This window comes from Oreochromis niloticus, linkage group LG18 (genome assembly GCF_001858045.2).
Source record: "Oreochromis niloticus isolate F11D_XX linkage group LG18, O_niloticus_UMD_NMBU, whole genome shotgun sequence".
NCBI lineage: Eukaryota > Metazoa > Chordata > Actinopteri > Cichliformes > Cichlidae > Oreochromis > Oreochromis niloticus.
Window position 1 is genome coordinate 9753350 of NC_031982.2, and position 19641 is coordinate 9772990.

Genomic DNA, 19641 nt, shown 5'->3' on the forward strand with positions numbered 1-19641 from the left:
GTTGTTGGAACTGATACATCACTGTGATCAAAGTCAAGTTTGCAGTTTAAAGCGTCATTCAGATCAGGCATCTTGAAAGGCCGCACGATGTTGATAACTGGGGGCCTTGCAAACACACTACATACATACAAGTGAAGATGGCGGATGTGTTGAGTGTTCTTCGTCAGTATAACATCCAGAAAAAGGAGATTGTTGCTAAAGGAGATGAAGTTATATTTGGGGAGTTCTCCTGGCCGAAGAATGTCAAGACCAACTACATAATCTGGGGGTATGTCAGTGCTAATAAAATCTTCAAAGTGCTTCAACAGGCCTGCAGCTGATGCTCATCTGTGCCTTGTGCTGCTAGTAACGACGGAAGGCTCGCTAGCTACGAAATGCTAACCCAGCTACTTTCCTCGCTGCTTTCCTTAAAAGTTAAAGCACCCTTTAAATTGTTAGTGCAACAGGGAGGTCTCTTCCATACATTATAGAGCCAATTTTACTAGCTTTCATGAAAGCCAATGTATGTCTGTTAAACTTACCTCGCGAGGGGTTCAGCCAAACTTGTAGTATTGTGTAATGCTAATTAATCACGGACGTTAGCTAGCGAGCGAGTTCTTGCACGGAGACAGAGATTCAGAGTCGAGTTGAAACACCTGTTTGTTTGTTTTTGTTTCTCTTTTAGTCTCTACAGTCCTGACTATAAACATCTTTCTTCACCGTGCAAAAAGCAAACTTTGTGCATGTGACGCAGAAATTAAGGTTGCAACTAGCAGTGCTTTAGCTAGCAGGAGAACTGTTGACAGTGGTTGATAAAGTAACTTTGGCTTTATATTCAAGCTTTAATGCGGTTCACATCATTAAGTGTGCATCACGCAGTAATTCACTTAAAGTTTGTTAGTTGGAAAACTGGACACCTGCATGCTTTTTAAAAAATGTTTTGTTTGTTTTGATCTTTAGTACTGGTAAAGAGGGGCAGCCCAAAGAGTACTATACCTTGGACTCTATCTTGTTCTTGCTCAACAATGTGCACCTGCCGCATCCATCCTATGTGCGAAGAGCTGCAGTAAGTGCTCTGGAGTTCATTGCTTACCAACGTGTTGTTTGAGGACACCCCTGATTCCAGCCCACATTTTGTCATGAATGCAGCATCTTGTAAACTTTAAAGAGTTTTGACTTCGATGATTGTGTGTTGTTTATAGACAGAGAACATCCCTGTTGTCAGACGACCTGATCGAAAGGGCTTGCTGTCATATCTTAACGGCGAGAGCTGTAAGTAGCACTTGGACACTGAGGAAGGGGGTGTTCTGTGGCATCTAGTACAGCCTTTGTCATTTTCCAAAATTGTAATGATTTCTTCCAGGTTTTGGTTCACTGAAAATTTGCGTAAAATGTCCCTTTTGTCCACTTGCAGCCACGTCAACGAGCATCGACAGAAGTGCGCCCATAGAAATAGGTCTGCAAAGGGCAACACAAGGTAAAGTAACAGCATTTTTACAATATGATGTGGAGTTTAAAGCTTAATAACTTAATCCTGAAATTTAAATTTCATGAATAATTACTACTTATAACTGCTAGTGCTAATATCAGTAATGCAACATACACTGTCCTTTTTTTTTTTTAACAAAAAAATTGCATAAGTGAAATAAAGGAAGGTGGGATGAAGGATTTTGTTTTGCATAGTGATATAAAGTTTTTTGTTTGATTTTCTTCTTTCATTGTTTTTTTGTTTTTTTTTTATAGTTAAAAGAGCAGCTGATGAGGCATCTTCTGAAGCCAAAAAACCAAGAGTTGAGGTAAATTATGTTACTTCAGATGTCACATGTGGCTCATGTTGTTTTCTGTATGGTGTTACACAGGACACAGAAATTCACAGTTTTCCTATTCTGACACACTTAACATTGAATTTGTTTACATATTCTTACTGTGAGAAATGTGGACCACTCCCTACACCTGAAAATACTACTACTACTAATCATAATGATGATGATGATAATAATAATAATAATAATGATAATGTATTTTTTAAAATAATTCCATAAGAAAAATATTTAAATGAATTAACTTTGAGATTCTAAATAGTGGAAAACGCAGCTCATTAAATATTCTTCAGTGTTTAGTGTAACTGAATATAAGATGGGTAACTGTGTGTCATGCATGCAGGTGACAGAGTCTGAGTATTTTAACTTTTACAGATTTCAGCAGTGTGGGCAGTTAAAGATTTTTGATATTATATCATTTTTTATCCTTCAATTTGCTAATAATGTGAAAACTGCTTTCACCTCAAGGATGAGGAATGTGTGCGTCTGGACAAGGAGCGTCTGGCTGCCCGTCTGGAGGGCCATAAAGAAGGCATCGTGCAGATCGAACAGATCAGGTATGATCTGGTTATGAGCTTTTACTTATTCTGATTACCAGTTCCACCCAACAGATAGTTCAGCTTATCAAAACATTTCTCCCTGTCTTCCAGATCACTGTCTGAGGCCATGTCTGTGGAAAAAATTGCAGCCATTAAAGCCAAGATTATGGCCAAGAAGCGTTCAACTATCAAAACAGATCTCGATGATGACATAACACTGAAGCAGAGAAGCTTTGTGGATGCAGAAGTGGATGTCACCAGGGATATTGTTAGCAGAGAGCGGGTCTGGAGGACTAGGACAACCATTCTCCAGAGCACTGGAAAGGTTAGTGTACACTTTATGCCAGACTGTTTTCTGGAATAATGAAACTTTCCTTCAGAAGCAAGAGCCTTAAAACAAGTGTGTTGTCAACTAGTGCTGTATAAATGAATTGTAATTGACTTGACACTATAATGCCAGATGTATCATATCATGTAACCAGAAACCCCTTTTAACCCTACATGCACCTCCCTAGAAATCTGTCTAAAACTTGGGTCGACGCGGAAACAACTGAATGGCCTGGAAGATAAAAAGGGGTTTCTAGTTACCTTGTGAGTTACAACATAGATTTCCCACAGAAGTCTAAATCATTTGTTAGCCTCTTGAACCCTAAGGCTACGTTCACACTGCAGGTCTTAATGCTCAATTCCGATTTTTTGATCAAATCTGATTTTTTTTGTCTGCTTGTTCACACTACAAATAAAATGCGACAGGAAACGTGCTGTAGTGTGAACGCTCAAAGCGGCCCGCATGCACAAAAGAAGACGTCACACACAACGCGCTCTGTTTAGACCCAGAGCAAACAGTATTGTTTGACTGATGGTCCTTAATATAAAGAATTCAGACTTTACGTTTCCCAATTTTTGCTTTAAGTTATTTTTTTTATTTACATAATATTGTAAAAAACCAATAATTATCCTTATTGCTGTTTTAGAGGAGCGGTGCTTCAAAGGATAGTTGCAGATTTCTGTCAGAATCTGCAGATTATACAGTACAAATAAAATGTTCACGTTGTCTTCCCAACAGTTTCACTGACATCTACACTGGATGGCCAGGAAGCGTTCGCGATGTCTTCTCGGGCGCTTCTCCGGTGCTGATAATTGGCGTCTGTCTTGTGTCAGTGACGTAAAAGACGGATTTAATGCGACATGACTGTTCAAACAGCAGTCGCTTTCTAAAACATCGGATATGTATCGGATTCAGTACCACATACGAAAGTGACCCAGATCGGATTTGAAAATATCGGATTTGTGCCATTCACACTGTCATACCATGATCGGATATGGGTCGCATAGGGTCAAAAAAATCGGATTTGATGCGCTTTCGCCTGCAGTGTGAACGTAGCCTAAGAGACAGTGCGTTGGGTTGAGAAAACATTCAAATGGCCCAGCCATGAAAGCAGCATAAATGTTTACCAGTACATGGACCAGTGTGAACCACTAGATGGCAGCAGAAGCTGGATTCAAATGTTAGGAATTAACTGATCTACAGATTGCTTGAAAAGATGTGCTCACCTATCAGTTTAAATTTGGCTTATCAAAAACTAAACCATCTTATTTAAAGTCCAGCCATCTTTGTTTTGTTTGTTTTAAGGTTATCAGATATCTGATCTTATCTTAGTTTAACCTTTTTAAAGCTAAATAGATTTTAGATCTTGGTTTTGTCAGTTCCTCGATAAACTAATTTATTTAATGTGTCTCATTATGTCTAACTGGAGAGAGAGGGATAGGGAGGTAACAGTGCACAGTATTCAGTTAAGTATGAATGCCTGTTCAGAGTCACAGTTCCACATGTTTAATATTTTTTCTTAAAATACCCAGATTATTAAATGAGAAAAATCTAAACAAAAACCAAATGTTCATGAACAAGAATTTAGAGTTCACAGTTAAATTAAACTAATCCTTCACACCAGTTGTGCAGTAGAATTTTTTTTTTCTTTAATAAAATGTTCAAAGTAAGGCAGCTGTCTCACTCTGTAGACACTGAGGGCACAGCCATCTTGTTTGGAAAACTTGGAATTGTAACTGAACAACTGTTCTGTGGATGGATCGCTTGTTAGGAGAGAAATTGCAGAGTCATGCAAAATATTGATTTTAATTATTGTACATATTTAGTGAACCTGCTGCGTTGTTTATATGCAACATCGAATGGACCATAACTAGTGAAATTTGAGCTCTTGTTTGAATGTTCTTGAATGTTCAAACTTAACCTGGGAAATTCCGTACCGAGGTGGGCATTATACGCACACATGACGCCCATCGTCTCTATACCAAACTAAAGATGTAGACAGACTGTTAACAGCACATAGTAATTAATATCTTGTACATTTTAAATGTGTTTTAATTGAATTGCTTCTGTAAAGGGCTGTCTTGTTTTTGTTTTTACAAGGAAACAACTCCTCAACCTATTTTTGTTCCTTTTTCAGAACTTTTCCAAAAACATCTTTGCCATCCTTCAGTCCGTGAAAGCTCGAGAAGAAGGGCGAGCTCCGGAGCAGAGACCAGCACAGAACACAACTCAAGCGGTAAACTGACAAGTATCCACTTCTACAAATTACGTTATTTTTATTCATTTTTTTTTTTTCATGGACCTTAATCTTTTTTATTAAGTATGTATTTGCAAATGGTTTAAATCTTAATCACCCTTTTTTTGTAAATTAATTTCTTTACAATTTGAAAATACAGGAGTAATAAGGAGGATTAAGAGTCAGTTGATGATTTGTTTGTTGTATAAGCACACAGCTTTAATTTGATTAGCTGTTACTCCTGTTACGTGTGCATCTCATAAATAAATCAAAGTTAAACTGACATATATTCATGTTTCAAATGAATTTGTCCAAAGTTATGTGTGCAAAAATAGTCTGTAGGTGTTTGAGTTAGTTGCAAATCCACCATAGTTTAAACTGAAGAGCGGTGTGTTTGTATATACAGGTATTGATTGTTTCATATCCTTTCCAGGACCCATCCCTAAGGAACAAGCAACCTGTCCCAGCTGCCTATAACAGATACGATCAGGAGCGATTCAAGGGAAAAGAAGGTGCGTTTTAGAAATGCTTTACTGATCATTTTAGTATCGATCCTTTTCCAAAAGAGTGCTTGTTTGTTTGGGTTAATATAAGTTCACTGATCCACAGTTTCCACATTTAAACCCAGCATCAGTAAACAAATGTGGTCTGAGTATGGAGAGAAATTTGCCTCAAATGCATGCGATATGATTCACAAGCGTAAACTAAAGATTCACAAACGTGTACAATGATATGTGTGTAACTTTTGAGAACTCAGAGGCACGTACTTTAATCCACACACACAAATATGAAGCAATCTGACCACACGTGAAAGAATTTTACAAATGCGTCCATCCAACCTTGAATAAATACTGATCATTTATGATCATTTACGCACACTTTATTAAGTTCAGCTTCATGAATCAGATAATTTTCTCTTTCAAAAACATTTCTGTGCGCGCACACATCTAAAAATAATCATCTCTCATGTCCTTCACATAAACCATAATTGCGTAAGCACCAGTCACCTGATACCCACAGACCACATCACATGCCCACTTGAGATTTTAGGGCAAATTTAACGCTGCTAGCTTCACACAGATCCACAAATGTAAGCTGCTTTCAAGTCCCAGTGTAAAACTGGGACATCTGGGCTTAGAAGGGGCGAACATGTTGCATAATATGCAGGTATTAGATTTCATTATACTTACACTTTTAATGAAAAAAGAACCTCTTTGTTCAGCCAGTGAGTTGCAACTCATAGCATGTTGTTTTCTTAGAAACGGAGGGCTTCAAGATCGATACTATGGGCACGTATCACGGCATGACCCTGAAGTCAGTGACGGTAAGAAATAACTTTTTGCACAGTAACTACTAACCAAAACCTCATCCTATAACACATGTATACAAGCGTGGTTTTCCACAGGAAGTTAAGACATGAAGTCCTTCAAGTATTTATGTATGTAACAGCATTTGAAAGACAGATGCCTGTTGTTCTTTCTAAATAGATTTTACTGTTTCAAAGAAATTCAGCACAAAGTACAGATAACTGGATACATGTCCTCTGTGTAGGTATTGATGTCACATCCTTACATGTCACCTGTCACAGCCATTTTTCAAAATAACTTCATGGACAGTTTGATATGTGGAGATATTTACTTGCTCTGTCTGCTTCAGAAATATAAAACTCATACAGTAGCTCTGATTATTACAGAAAAGTACTTTATTTCTGTACAGTGAAGCACACCGTGTTCTTTCATAAAATAAAACTCCAGTGGTTTGACTCAGACGTAGAAACAGTTTTTATCTCTGTTGTACAAAATTGGCTAGAGCACTTGATTCGTTTTTTACATTTCCAACATTTATGCACATTTTGTGTTGTGGATAAAGTGGGTTTGGATTATGAGTAAAGTCCCTTGATATGAAGTTCAAAAAAGAGAATGTGCCGAGATATAAATCTCCTTTTATTTTGTTTTTATTTATTTATTTATTTCATTTTTAGCAATGAGCATGTGAGTGTAACAGTGTCCTTTCACTCAGCTGATTTCTCTCCAGTCACTCTGTGTAAGTGTGTCCTGCCTGCTCTCTCTTTAAATGCGTTGATGCAGGCGTTTCGCTTGTTGCTCTGAAGGTGATGCCAGTATTTCAGGAGCTCATTGGGATGAAACCCATGGGATGTTATCAGATGGCTGTACTTGCAGCTGGAGTAAGATACTCGCCAGTGGTTGAATAAGAACTCATTTGGTGGTGGCGTGGGTTCGATTCCGAGGCTGGCCAGACATATTCCCACAAACACGTCCTCCAGATGCAGATGGCGGATACGTAAAGACACTTGATAGATTTTCCTTGCTAGATCCCCAGAAAAGACGTAACCAGTCCCAGAGCAAAAGGTGGGATACTTGTCGCCTGGGTACAGCTCTGGGGGCATGTACCACTTGCTGTTTTTATTTCGGTTGGGTGCGTAGCCTCTCATGTTGTTTCCTGTGAAGTAGTTCCTCCTGGGCTCAAGTTCAGGCCTGAGCAGCTTAAAAATGAGGTACTCTGTGTTGACGAACATGTCGCTGTCTGTCTTCATGACATAGCTGGTGTGCGGACAGTGCATTGCAACCCAGTTTAGTCCCATCAGTGTCTTTATGGTGAGGTTTTTGTAAGAATCCAGGAAGTCCTGCTGAATGATATCATGATGCCTCCGGCTCTCTGCTTCTAGCATCCTTTGTTGTAGAAGTCCCAGTTCACCATCTTTTTTCCCCAGCAGAAAGAGTCGGATAAATCCCAGAGCTGGAGCAACACTCTCGTTCCCCCATGTCTGCCGTATAGCATTCCTCGCCTCCACCTGCCGAGCTTCAGTGGCAATCAGCAACACCAGAAATGGCGCAGCTGTGTTGTCTGCACATTTATCAGGCTCGTTAATGATGTAAGGGTACAGTCTGTGGGCTATTGTGGTGCTGAGGTCTGCGTCGTCTCTTTGGCTTGTGTTTGCTGCCAGAACGTTCTCAAAATTTGGGTCTGCTTGAGTTGGGTAAACTCCCTGATTTTCGCGGGAGCTGATGTTGGCGTCAGCCTTGAAAGTCTGTTGAGGAACGATGACGAACCTCCACTGTGAATGGCGGGCGCTTGTGTTCCATTTGGCTTTGGTGCTGTGAGCTGCTCCACCTCCATACACCAGAGGATGCCCTCTCGACCATGGCATACCAGTGAGCCTCGGCAGCCACACCTGGTGGATTAGAAAGAACAGTACACCCAGCAGAGAGAGCAGATACAGAAGTTTAGCTGTGTGTGTACAGCAGTGGCGTCGTTTCCACTGCATGGTTTGGTTTTGACACTTCTAGCCTTGACAGTTGTTACACTTCAATCCAGTTGTCAGCAGGGTTTCAGCTTGTGTTGATGAGTAGTATAAATCACTTTGTTGATACCCAGCGATGGCCTAGGAGACAGTGGAAAGAAGAGTATACATTTTCATTGTGAAAAACTCACAGTTTAACCATGTAGTTTCATTCTGATAAGGCTGCAGTTTAAAGTCAATAAGCTTGTAAATACCAGCCAAGTTAAGCAACCTTTACAGCTATATGGTGAGCACGTTTCATTTTTTGATTTGGAGAAATGCACAACTTGATTGGCCCTTGCTGTTGTTTTTAAACGTATTTGATATCATATTAATGTAATGAGGGTACATCTCTGTAGTCTAAATATAGTTTGTAGGCTTTCATATCGACATTAAAATCTACAATACTACCTGGTTTGACGTCTTCCTGTACAAAACTCTTGTTTCGTTTTTGTTTTTATATAATAATGCTAAAATGCTAGTTCTGGCTAATTGTAAGATAGTCAACAGACGGTGTGTAGTTTTTGCCTGTATTATAGAATCCAGATGAGTTTTTTTGGGGGGGGGGGTTTTAAAGAAAATTACAAAACCCTTTTAAAGGAGCCTAACATAACAGAGAGGACTTTGTGAGAGCATAAATTCTCTCCACTGTTGCATGCTTCAGTGGAAATAAGTTTTTCTCCCTTTAGAAAGACACACCCTCTACATCCTGTAAGTTAAACCACAACCAGATGAGTGATTTTTCACATTACTTGTATAATATCAGTCATCTGTTATGACTGTTTTTATGTTGACATTCATCTGTATTTTCAATTCTTCACAACATAAACTCACCTTTTTTAGTCTAAAAACGTGTCTCTGTGGTATTCATCACTGCTGGATAAATTACAGTCTTCACACATTCCGACTGGCCTCTCGGTCTCTGTTCCTGCCAGATCATAAATGCACACAGCCCCATGTCCTCACACTTTTTTTTTTTTCCTGCAGCATATGTCAAATCTTCCTCTTCTTTGGCTGGTATTGATAAAGGTTTCTGTAGTCAGTCCAGGGAAATTAATTTTTCCAGGTAATCCAAGCTTTTTGCCTCATGCGTGCTCAAATGTGCTGCTAGTTCATGCGTGCATGCCTGGCCAGAGCATGTTTGAGCGTTCCGGTGTTGCAGTTTCTCAATCTGCCTTGGCGCATTGTCCCTAGAGGCTTGATTTTAGCTGTGGTGTGCTGCTTCTTTTGCTCGTGGCCGAAGAGAGACGGTAGTTGACAGTTAGCTGCAGCCCTGGGTCCTTTTACTGTCCCCGCTGTCATATTGTGTATATCAAAGCAGCCACGCAGAGATGGGATTCACATCTGAATGATAAATAAGCCTACATGTCTCCGTTCAGCTTTGCTCCCCCTTTCTGTGCTTATCCTCGTTTCCTCTTCTTCTTCCTCTTTGATTCACATGCCTGCTGTCCACCGTGCTTCTCAGATCGTTCAGATTTTGGTTTTTATGCTTATCCCCCCTCCCCATTCAGCTGCCTCTCATGCACTCATCCTTCTAGCTAGAGGGATGAAAGCAACGGGGGAGGAAGAAGATGAACGGAAGGAAGCGCTGTGAGTTGTGAGCTCGCTCTGAAAGGCAGCTCTAGGCTCGGTGGCATTACGCTCTCTCACCACGTGACGGCGTCTTTGCTGCTGTTGCTGCCTGCTCTGTTAAAGGGGAGGGGGTTGGGCTACTGACCTATTTGTATTCACACCCACTCTGCAGAATGAGGAATAAACCATTATCTCAAGTTGGCATGCTGTGAGAAAAGGGAAGAGAGGCCATTGTGTCCACACTTCCACAAGTCTTAGAGCGTTGCTGATTTAAAAGTGGCAAACATCAGCTTACATGTTGTTGGCTGAACAACAATGGATGTTACCACTCAAATCTCTGTGCAGTCTGTCATTAAAGCGTCTCACGCCAACTTCTTGCATATAGATAATTAAACTGATGTTTACGCTAAGCTCACTCAACCATGTTTGTCCATGTTTTGTTTTTGGTTTTTTTCTGGGGAGAAGAAAGGGTAGAGAAAGAAGAGTGCTCTTTTTTTTCTCTAATATTTTGGCCCTATGCAAATGTTACAATACATATATTTTATTTGTGTGAGGTAATGACAGAAAAAACTGTATAAACTAAAAGGCGGTGACTTTTCAGGTGACAAACCACAACTGTGATTCTTAGTAGCACAAAGGCACAGAGATGACTGAAAATGCAGGCATAAGTACAGTTGCTGAAGGATGAACTGAAATTGTTTAATTGTAAGAGACCGTTATGTTTTTTTTGTTGTTTTTATGAATGTGTCAGCTGTAGAAATCCCATTTCTGAATTTTACAACACGGTGTTCTCATCCTGTGAGAAAGTTTGACTCCACTAACTTTTGCATGTTGGACTTTTATGTTTCTTTTTTGGTTTCATCTAAACATCTAGGCCTTTGCCGTAGCTTAGTAGACTGGTGGTGCAGATTGAATTACAGAGTAGATCGATTTATTGTAAGCTATTCTTTTGTCACCCATCACACCTGCTCCGCTCTGCTCCACACTTCTGAAGCAGCAGAGCTCCTTCTCCCTCAGACTGATTCAACCTCACTGCCACAAAGAACCCTTGAGGAAATCATTCCTACTGTTCTCTATAAAGCTGTATTTAAAACTCTTCATGCTGTGACAGGTGAACACACCTGTCAGGCATAAAATCCCAAGTGTACTTTGCATTAAACCTTCATTTAGCTGTTTTTTTTATTTGCTTTTTTAAATAGTGTACATATCATTTATTAATGCAATTTTCACGTCTCTTTCAGGCAGTGTCAGACTTACTGTTACTGTTTTTAAACTACATTTTCATCACTGCTATAACTCTATAAATTCCTGCATAACGCTCTTATCTTGCGCTTCTGGTACTTTCATTCTGATTATATTTATGTTGTTTATTACGGTCTCTACTATTTTTACTTTTTATGCTTCTGCTCTAACACACAAATTTCTCCTGTGAGGTCAGTAAAGCAGCTATCTGTCTTGTTTTGTAGGTTAGCCCTGACAAGTTTAGCTCGCTTTCACAAGGGTAACTTGTGAACTAACAAATACTCATGCTAAGAAAAACTACAGCAGGGTAATTAGCATTTGAGAGGTTTAAGAAACGTGCACTCAGACTCAGATGGGGCCTGCTAGTTAACATTAACACACATTCAGTTCAAGCAGATGAGCTCCAGAGATGCAATTTATCTGTAAATGACACATTTTGTTGTGGAGCTTTAGTTACACCAGAGGTTCCCATAGTGTGGGGCCCGCCCCCATTGCAGGGGGGGCGCGGTATGAAAAGGAAAAAAAAAAGAAAAAAAGAGCGCTTGGACACTGTGGACAGGTTTTTGACGGGGCTCCCACATAAACGCAAAGCAGGAGATGAAGCATCGCCAAATATGTTTCCAAACCAACTTCCTTCCAAGCCAAAGACAGGAAAATATGGTGAAGCATATCTTCCCTTTGGCTTCATCTGCACAAGTGCCAAGGTAGGTCTCCCCTACAAAATTAGTTTCCCTGGGTCAGGAGCAGCGCTGGGCTCTCCAAATCACGGACAAACAGTATCCCACATTCTTGATTTTTAGTTCACAAACACTTCCTGTAATGACTAACTACTCCTGACATTTTGGACATGTTAGCTCTTTATGTAGTAAAGTTACAGTGGGATACAAATAATATCAGGCTGATCCTGCCGTAATTTGTTCCCCCGGTTCAAATCACGAACAAACAGTATCCCACAGCTGTTTATGTGTTTAAACCCATTTTGCACAGAGAACATTTTTTGAAAAATGTATTGACAGCAATGTTGAATATTATTACACAGGAAAAAAACAACTACACGTAAAATAATCACACCGTGACGCCTCTGCCTTTCTAAATGCAGGGACAGTAACTGCGTGTGTAAATGTAAGCGTGTAAAACCTGCAGATAGTCAGATTAACAGTATTTTGTCTCTATCTGCCATTCTGCAATTCATCTCATGTAAACAATAACGTGGCGCACAGCGTGACGTGAAAAAAGGCACATGCCTTTGACGTTGCATGACGAACTCTGTAATCCTCGTCCACACGTAAACGCAAAAAAGGAGTTTTAAATAATCTCCGTTTTCAGTGAATCGCAACGCCGTTTACATGTTGACGAAAAGCCCAAACGCATAGAAACAGCTGAATTTTCAAAAATACCCGTGTAGGTGTGGACGTAGCGTAAAAGAGTTAGTAGTATATTTTATTACTACCTGTAATTTATTGCCGTTTACTTGTATTTGCTTAATTGTTTACTAAATGTTTGAGGTGTGAAATAAACCGCAACGGAGTAAAATATAGGTGTGTGTGGTTGGAGGATGTGTTTGTGCGGGGGGGGGGCGTGAACATTTTTCTTGTAAAAAAGGGGGGCCTGGCAAAAAAAAGTTTGGGAACCACTGAGTTAGACCTTACCTTGCAGATCAGAGGAGTTGGAGTATATTTGATTCTTGATGCCCACTAATATTTAACTGTTGGTTGATTGTAGTTGTGTTAAAATGCTGAAAACTTTAGAAAACAAATAACAGATCACGATAAGGATGACTACCAGCTGCTTCAAGAGCAGCTGCTCCTGCTAGGTGGCTGTCTAAGCCTAAATATTCACACGCTGTTCAGTTATTTCACTGATGAAACACCTTGAACAATTTATTTCAAGTGGCCTGTTGGACACAACAATAGAAGCTGCACAATTTTTATATTTATTGTTAACATCAGAAGTTTCACTGAAGACACCATATGATGTGATTGCATATAACCTCCTATTTTTGACCTTGATGTGTTGCGTGTTTTCTAGGAAGGAGCATCTGCTCGAAAGGCCCAGACCCCTGCACTGCAGCCTGTACCTCGTCCAGGTTGGTGTAGAATTCTAAATGTTCATGTTTAATCAGAGAATACATACAGAGTAAAAATGTTTTTTTAGTTTTTGCCCATTGTGCCATAGAGTGTAAGGGCTGTTTCTGTTTGAGAGTTTGTACTGGAGTGATGTTTTTAACAAAGACAGACGTGCACTCTGTACTACTACAATATTCTTTTCTGTGCCTTATTTTTCATATAGCAAGGGAAAATCCTCCATTTAATAGAAAAAAACGGCTAAAAACACCCTATAGTCTGCACAGGCTCCAGTTGAGCCTGGGCTAGTTCCTTTTTCATTCATTTCTCAAGGGTTAAATTGATTCTGTCATTTTTTCCTCCTCCCAAATCCTGATGTAGTCACGTCATGACTGTTTTCAGTTTTCAAAAAGTGCTCCCAACACTGCCTGTTAGTATGTGTTGATCAGCTCTTTTCATATATCAGTCACTCAGGTCTCTTACCAACAGTTTCTAAAGGGACTTTATCAGAGCGTTGTGTAAAAATAAGGGTATCTCCTTTATTCACAGCATCGACTGTTTCCAGACGTGGCATTTAGACACATGACTGTACTAATAAAAAAAGAAAAGAATATTCACATGATTTCTGATGAAGCTGCATCAATAAAATAAACTTTTGTCTGTAGAGAACAATCACATGTTTGTTTGACTCTGCTACAAACCCTGACCTAAGATGCTCTCTTAGCAACTTCCCATTTTATGTGTGGAAAAAATAAAAAGTAGAATCTGTTTGACCCATTTGGCCTGCAGCGGAAGTTTTAAGCTAAAACCCTGCCTTTGAGTGTGACTGCAAGTCTGACAAAAACTGTCTTTTCTGCTTTATTTAATTATACTCCAATTAACAAAAGGCTAAAAGTTTAAATATATTTAGTGGTCTTTCTTTGATTTTGGCCATTACTTTTATAAACTATCTAACGGTTCTCCAGTTGCTCACTCACATCACATCACACATGGTAGCATTTCACATGGAATTTATGCATTTTTATTGCTTTCAGTTTTATCTCCAGCTTCTTCAGCCGGTTGGTAGATATTTATTACTTTGCCACATTGCAGAGTACTTGCAAATCCGCAACACCAATTCCAAAAATGTTGGGACACAATAAAATGTAAATTAAAAACAGAATGCATCCTCTCCTCTTTCAACACCAGTGCAGACCAGATCATGTGCTGTCTGATGCAGGATTCAATATTTGATGTAATGAAATATGGGTTGATGGGAAATTCTGTTCTTACTTAGATTTTAAACAAGGTCCCAACTTAAACCATCATGTAACTGAAACACTGTTTGATGAAATGGGGAACTTGGAGAATCGGCTACATGTATTTTTAGTCTAACATAAGATCCTTTTTCTTTTTTTTATCATTTGACGCCTCAGTGTATGCAAGCTTTAAGAGGTCTTTAGGCAAAGTCGTGTTTCCTTTTTCTTTTCTTTTTTCCTTTTTCCTCTTTTGGACCTAAAGGGTTCATTTATTTCATTGGTTACAGTTGGCATGTGGTATACCGATAGACACCGGATTCTTCCAACTATCATTTGGAAGTGCCTGCCCTTTTCCAAACAGTTTATAAGAATAAATTTAAAAAAAAAAAACCTTTCTGTGTTTCAAATTATCTAACATGTCAGGTTTAGTGATGTTCGTTCAGTCCTTTGATGTTGTAAGTCTTACTGTTGTTAGTGCTTATAAAGAAAGTTTCGTGTCAAGGAAGTGACTTAAAAAATACTTGACGCATAGGAAGCAGTTTCACTGAGGATTGTTGTTCTTGTCTTTGCACCCAATGTGTCCACATTCCTGTTTGTATTTATTTAAAAATATATTCTTTTTGACTATTTTCTCTCCAGTTTCACAAGCCAGACCTCCACCAAACCAGAAAAAAGGTACATCGCATTTGATCAGAGTTAATCACTCAGTTTTTTAGTAGGACTGACCAACTGAGCTCTAATTTTAAACCATTTTTAATGTGGCTTTCTCTGCAGGATCCCGAACACCAATCATCATCATCCCTGCTGCCACCACCTCCCTCGTCACAATGCTCAATGCTAAGGATCTCCTGCAGGATCTGAAGTGAGTACAAACCATTAGTGCCCTTCTTCTTTCTCTAAAGTATTCACATAATGAATCAATTGCACTGTCTTCCATGCATTTATTTGATGTTATTTGGTGGTTGATGTTCTTCAGACACGCAGTAGTGGGTTTTTTTTGTCAAGTTGCTCAACACTAAGCTTAGGGCAGAGATTGAAAAAGAGCTTGGCATGCCAGCGGTGACTGTCTGTGGTCGTTCCCATAGAGCAACAACTGTTTGGAGGTTTAATGACTGGATTTAATGTTGGCACCTCTGCAAAATGGGCAGTGCTGCCAAGAAAAGTTAAAAATTGTACCCTAAGTAGAAGCAGTGAAATGACTTCCAGACTCTGGCCTGTACCAGGTTTATCACATCAGAAGAGAAGAAGAAGCAGGGCATCCCGCGGGACAATGAGGTTCTGCTACAGAGGCGCAAAGACCAGATCCAGCCTGGTGGCACAACACTGAGTGTCACCGTGCCGTACCGCGTCATCGATCAGCCGCTCAAACTGGCTCCCCAGGATTGGTCAGTATATGTGTTTGGGGTTTTTTTTTTGTTGGTTTTTTTTTAGTTATATTAGCATTTTCCACCATACAGGAACACTGTGGAAACAACAAGCCTGTACTTTTATTATGAAATGACCATTCATTAGATGACTCAGCTGTTAATGGGAGTATTTGAGTCATTTAGCAAAAATGACTCATTATTATGCATGAAGCCTGTGTTGAAACCACAAGATGATTATGTTTCAGAGTCTGAGTTATCATATACTGGGTACACAGTGCTGGCCCATTTTTGTATCTTTGTTGAATAGAGGGAAATGGGGGGAGAGGTGTGTGTTTCCTCTTCCTCAGTTCTCACTCCCTCTGCTGGAGCAAGTCTTAATCCCATGTATAAAACCCACTGGTATTGGCATATGTGGCACATGTACTGGTACTTGTGTAGCACCTTTCTACTTAAGTTGAGCACTCAGTGCTTCCTACTGCAAGCTGCACAGACTCATACTCTAGTTGCTGCATTGGATGCAACTCTGGGTTTTCATTAACCTACCCAAGGACATGTGGAGCCAGGAGCCGGGAATCAGTCCACCAGTTTTCCAAACCACTCCACTTGACCTACAGCCGATCAAGAATTTTAGCATCGGGGCATCCTTGGTTGTAAATCCAACATTCTTCCCTAAAAGTGAATTTTGTACTCAGCTATCAGTTCAGAAGAAACACATATTGTCATATTGATGATACCTTGGCATGACGTCACACAGTCGTTTTGGCCTGATATCCTTGCCCTCTGCTGCAGTGTTCAGTGAATGTGATTGCCGCTTATTGCACCTTTTTAAATGTTTAATCCTGGGTTTTTTTGACAAGCCTGTTTCTTCCTGCAGGGATCGAGTGGTGGCTGTGTTTGTGCAGGGTCCTGCCTGGCAGTTCAAAGGCTGGCCGTGGCTGCTGCCCGACGGCTCTCCTGTCGACATTTTTGCCAAAAGTAAGTAATACTGTGAAGTCTATTTAGAAACTGTCTTCATCACTGTGTTGAAACAGTAGCAGTAAAAAATGGTTGGAGTCGTGATGGTTGAGGGGTTTTCCAGACATTCAAAGAATCAGAGAGAATTCTAAACTCTGTGCCTCTTATAGACATATTTACCTGTGGACACCTTTCGAAGCACTCAGTGTTACCTTACAACACTAAATTAACAACTAGATCAATATTAAAGAGATATTTAAGTTTGAGAATCAGAAATGTAAAACATAAGGCGTTGCTGGTTATAGGTGATATGCTGATATGAAAGGTAGGTTTTGCGCCGTGCTTTTAAACTGTGTCATAGTTTGGTTGACGGCGTTAAAGAGGTAGTGAGTTCCAAAGATGAGTCGCAGCTAAAGCCTCTAGTGTTAAAGTCTGAAGCAAGGAGCAGTGAGGAGAGCATGGAGCACGGGCAGAGGTGTGAGGAGATGAGGGTGCCAGGCCGTGGAGAGCTTTGAAAGTGAGGAGCAGAATCTTTTATTGGATGTTCTGGGAAATGGGGAGACAGTGAAGCTGGATGATATTTCCGAAAAGAAAGAGATAATTTATAAATAGCAGGAGGTCCAGTACTGATCCCTTAGGGACCCCATGTGTGACCGAGGCTAATGGAGGGCGTACAGTCTTGCCTTGAACTATATCCTGTCAGAAAGGAAGGATGTAAACCATTCCCGTGCTGTGTCCTTGAGTCCAGCACTGGCTCGTCATTCTAACAGAAGAAGGTGGGAAGTGGTATCAAAGCAGCACTGAGGTCAAGGAGGATGAGGATGGTGAGAACAGTGCCATGTGATGTCAGGAGGGATGTCAGTGGTCTGTCTAGAACGGAAATCGCGTTGAAATGGCTCGTAGAAATTATTGTTAACTAGAGCTGTGGTGCCACCGTGTCTTCCAGGATTTTAGAGATGAGGTTGGAAAAGGATTCAGAGGGTTGAATGTGTAGGATAAACTAAGAGGTTAAGGAGATATTACTGAAAAACATCTTTATGGTTACATGAATGCATTTTCCCCTCTAGTTCGAGCTTTTCATTTAAAATACGATGAGGCAACGACTGATCCCAATGTGCAAAAGTGGGATGTGACCGTCCTGGAGCTGAGCCGCCACAGACGCCATCTGGACCGGCCCGTCTTCCTGCGCTTTTGGGAGACCCTTGACAGGTACTTAATTTTTATGCACTTGATTTAATTTCATGCACCTCGATGCACCTTCTTTTTGTTTTTAATATGTAGTCAATGAAAACTTTCTGTAACAAACTCTTTTTCTCACTCCCTTTTCTTTCTTGGTGAACAGATACATGGTGAAACACAAATCTCACCTCAGGTTCTGAGCCAGGATCACAGCCACAGACACCGAAAATCCCACAAATTAGTTCTTCAGCCTTCCCCATCTCCTTGGTCCAACTCCCTCATCCAAGCTGCCAATCATTCTTCCAACATGATCCCCATTTTAAGAGAAAGAGGAGGAGCGATCATTCCAGGACTTCCTCCAGGACTCCTAATGCAGTGTGCTGGAATTGTTACTTTGGACATCAGAAAGGAGATTTTTGTGTTTTTGTTGTAATTGTTTTCTAATGTTTTCAGGTAGTTAAAGAGAAATACCAAAATACGTTTTATATAAAAGGTAACATGCTGCGGAGATGATTAAAACACAGTACTAAGCAACATGAGCTCAGAGGGAGATGCTTGCCTTCTGTCAGCGGTAAACAGGAAATGTGAGCGTTTTAGTCTGATGAAAACGTGAGGATCTCTGGGTACAACTGAGGCAAGTGCTGAGTTTGAGGAAGAGACTTTATTTACACTTCTCTTTTTTTTTTTTTAAATTTTGGGTGTTTGTGGTCTGAATGTACATATGTGATCAAATCTGTGAGAGCCAAAACTCCTTGGGCAGAGAGGGGAGTGCAGGTAAATGTGTTCATATGTTAGATTACTTTTCTGCTCTCACTCAGTTAAAATGATCTCAGTCAAGCCTAGCTCAGTTTTTTGACAGCTCTGCACACGTCTTGGTCATGCAATGACCTTGTTAAACTCCTTTTTTGTTGGTGTTGTGCTAGATGAGAGAAATTATGGAGAGTATTGCTTTAAAACATCACATGAAAATAGACAATAAAGCCTCTGAGAAACAAGTGCTTGTGTGCAGTCTGCTGTACGTGGGTAGCGCTTATTTCATTATTCTTCTATCTCAGTAGTTTAATGTTGGTTTCATTTCATCATGTCACCTGAAATACGTTGGGTGGTTAATGAGGCTGAACACAGATGCAGCTGAGCCCTAAAATAAAGCTCCAGTTTTACTGTGCGGCTCCAAGCACTGTTACAGGTCTTGTGAAATGTAGCTACTATGAACACTGTCACTGTTGCAGTTAATAATCTGCTCGGGGTTTGATGACTTAATCAAAATACGAACTAAAACAAATCCACGAGTATCAGAACAAGTGATCTGTGACGGCTGTGATTGGCTTCCTAAACATTAGGAATCAACTCATTGTGACTGGAGGATGCTTAAACTGGATACAGTGCATGCTTGCTTATTTTCCATAGGAGCACCTTAATACTTCAAGGTTTGACCCCCTTTTGCCTGCAGATCTGCCTTAATTCTTCGTGGTATAGATTCGGTGAGGTGCTGGAAACCATGTTGACATGACAGTGTCGCACAGTTGCTGCAGATTTATCGGATGCGCACATTCATGATGTGATTTCCCCATCAGTCCACGTTCTGAAGGTCGTCTATTGGACTGAGATCTGGTGACTGTGGAGGCCATCAAATTACTGTGAATTCAAGTTCAGGAAACCATTGTTTATACTAGATGTTTATACCAGATTCTAGCTTAACAGTTTCCCATCTATCGCAGCACTCCTCTGTAGTCTTTAAGTGTCTTCTGGGTTTGGTGTTAATTTAATTAGTTTTACTGCCTCATCCTTATTTATTTTTGGCACACAGCAGTCAGTTGTTTTCT

General features: G+C 40.2%; 2 protein-coding genes across 2 annotated transcripts; one reads left to right on the forward strand and one right to left on the reverse strand.

The window, feature by feature from the left end:
* Nucleotides 1–79: 79 nt before the first annotated feature.
* Nucleotides 80–18813, forward strand: cdc73 (cell division cycle 73, Paf1/RNA polymerase II complex component, homolog (S. cerevisiae)). The gene is made up of 17 exons (XM_019348033.2): nucleotides 80–268; nucleotides 940–1045; nucleotides 1182–1251; nucleotides 1394–1456; nucleotides 1723–1775; nucleotides 2268–2356; nucleotides 2450–2663; nucleotides 4804–4902; nucleotides 5336–5414; nucleotides 6162–6226; nucleotides 13046–13103; nucleotides 14958–14993; nucleotides 15093–15180; nucleotides 15542–15703; nucleotides 16560–16660; nucleotides 17707–17848; nucleotides 17982–18813. The coding sequence occupies exons 1-17, from the start codon at nucleotides 138–140 to the stop codon at nucleotides 18016–18018; spliced, it is 1593 nt and encodes a 530-aa protein (XP_019203578.1). The 5' UTR covers nucleotides 80–137; the 3' UTR covers nucleotides 18019–18813.
* LOC102075538 (beta-1,3-galactosyltransferase 2) lies at nucleotides 6582–11614 on the reverse strand. Its single transcript, XM_005458030.4, has 2 exons — nucleotides 9038–11614; nucleotides 6582–8305 (listed from the first exon to the last, which is right to left on the reverse strand). Exon 2 carries the CDS (start codon nucleotides 8186–8188, stop codon nucleotides 6914–6916), a length of 1275 nt encoding a protein of 424 aa, XP_005458087.1. The 5' UTR covers nucleotides 8189–8305; nucleotides 9038–11614; the 3' UTR covers nucleotides 6582–6913.
* Nucleotides 18814–19641: the final 828 nt, after the last annotated feature.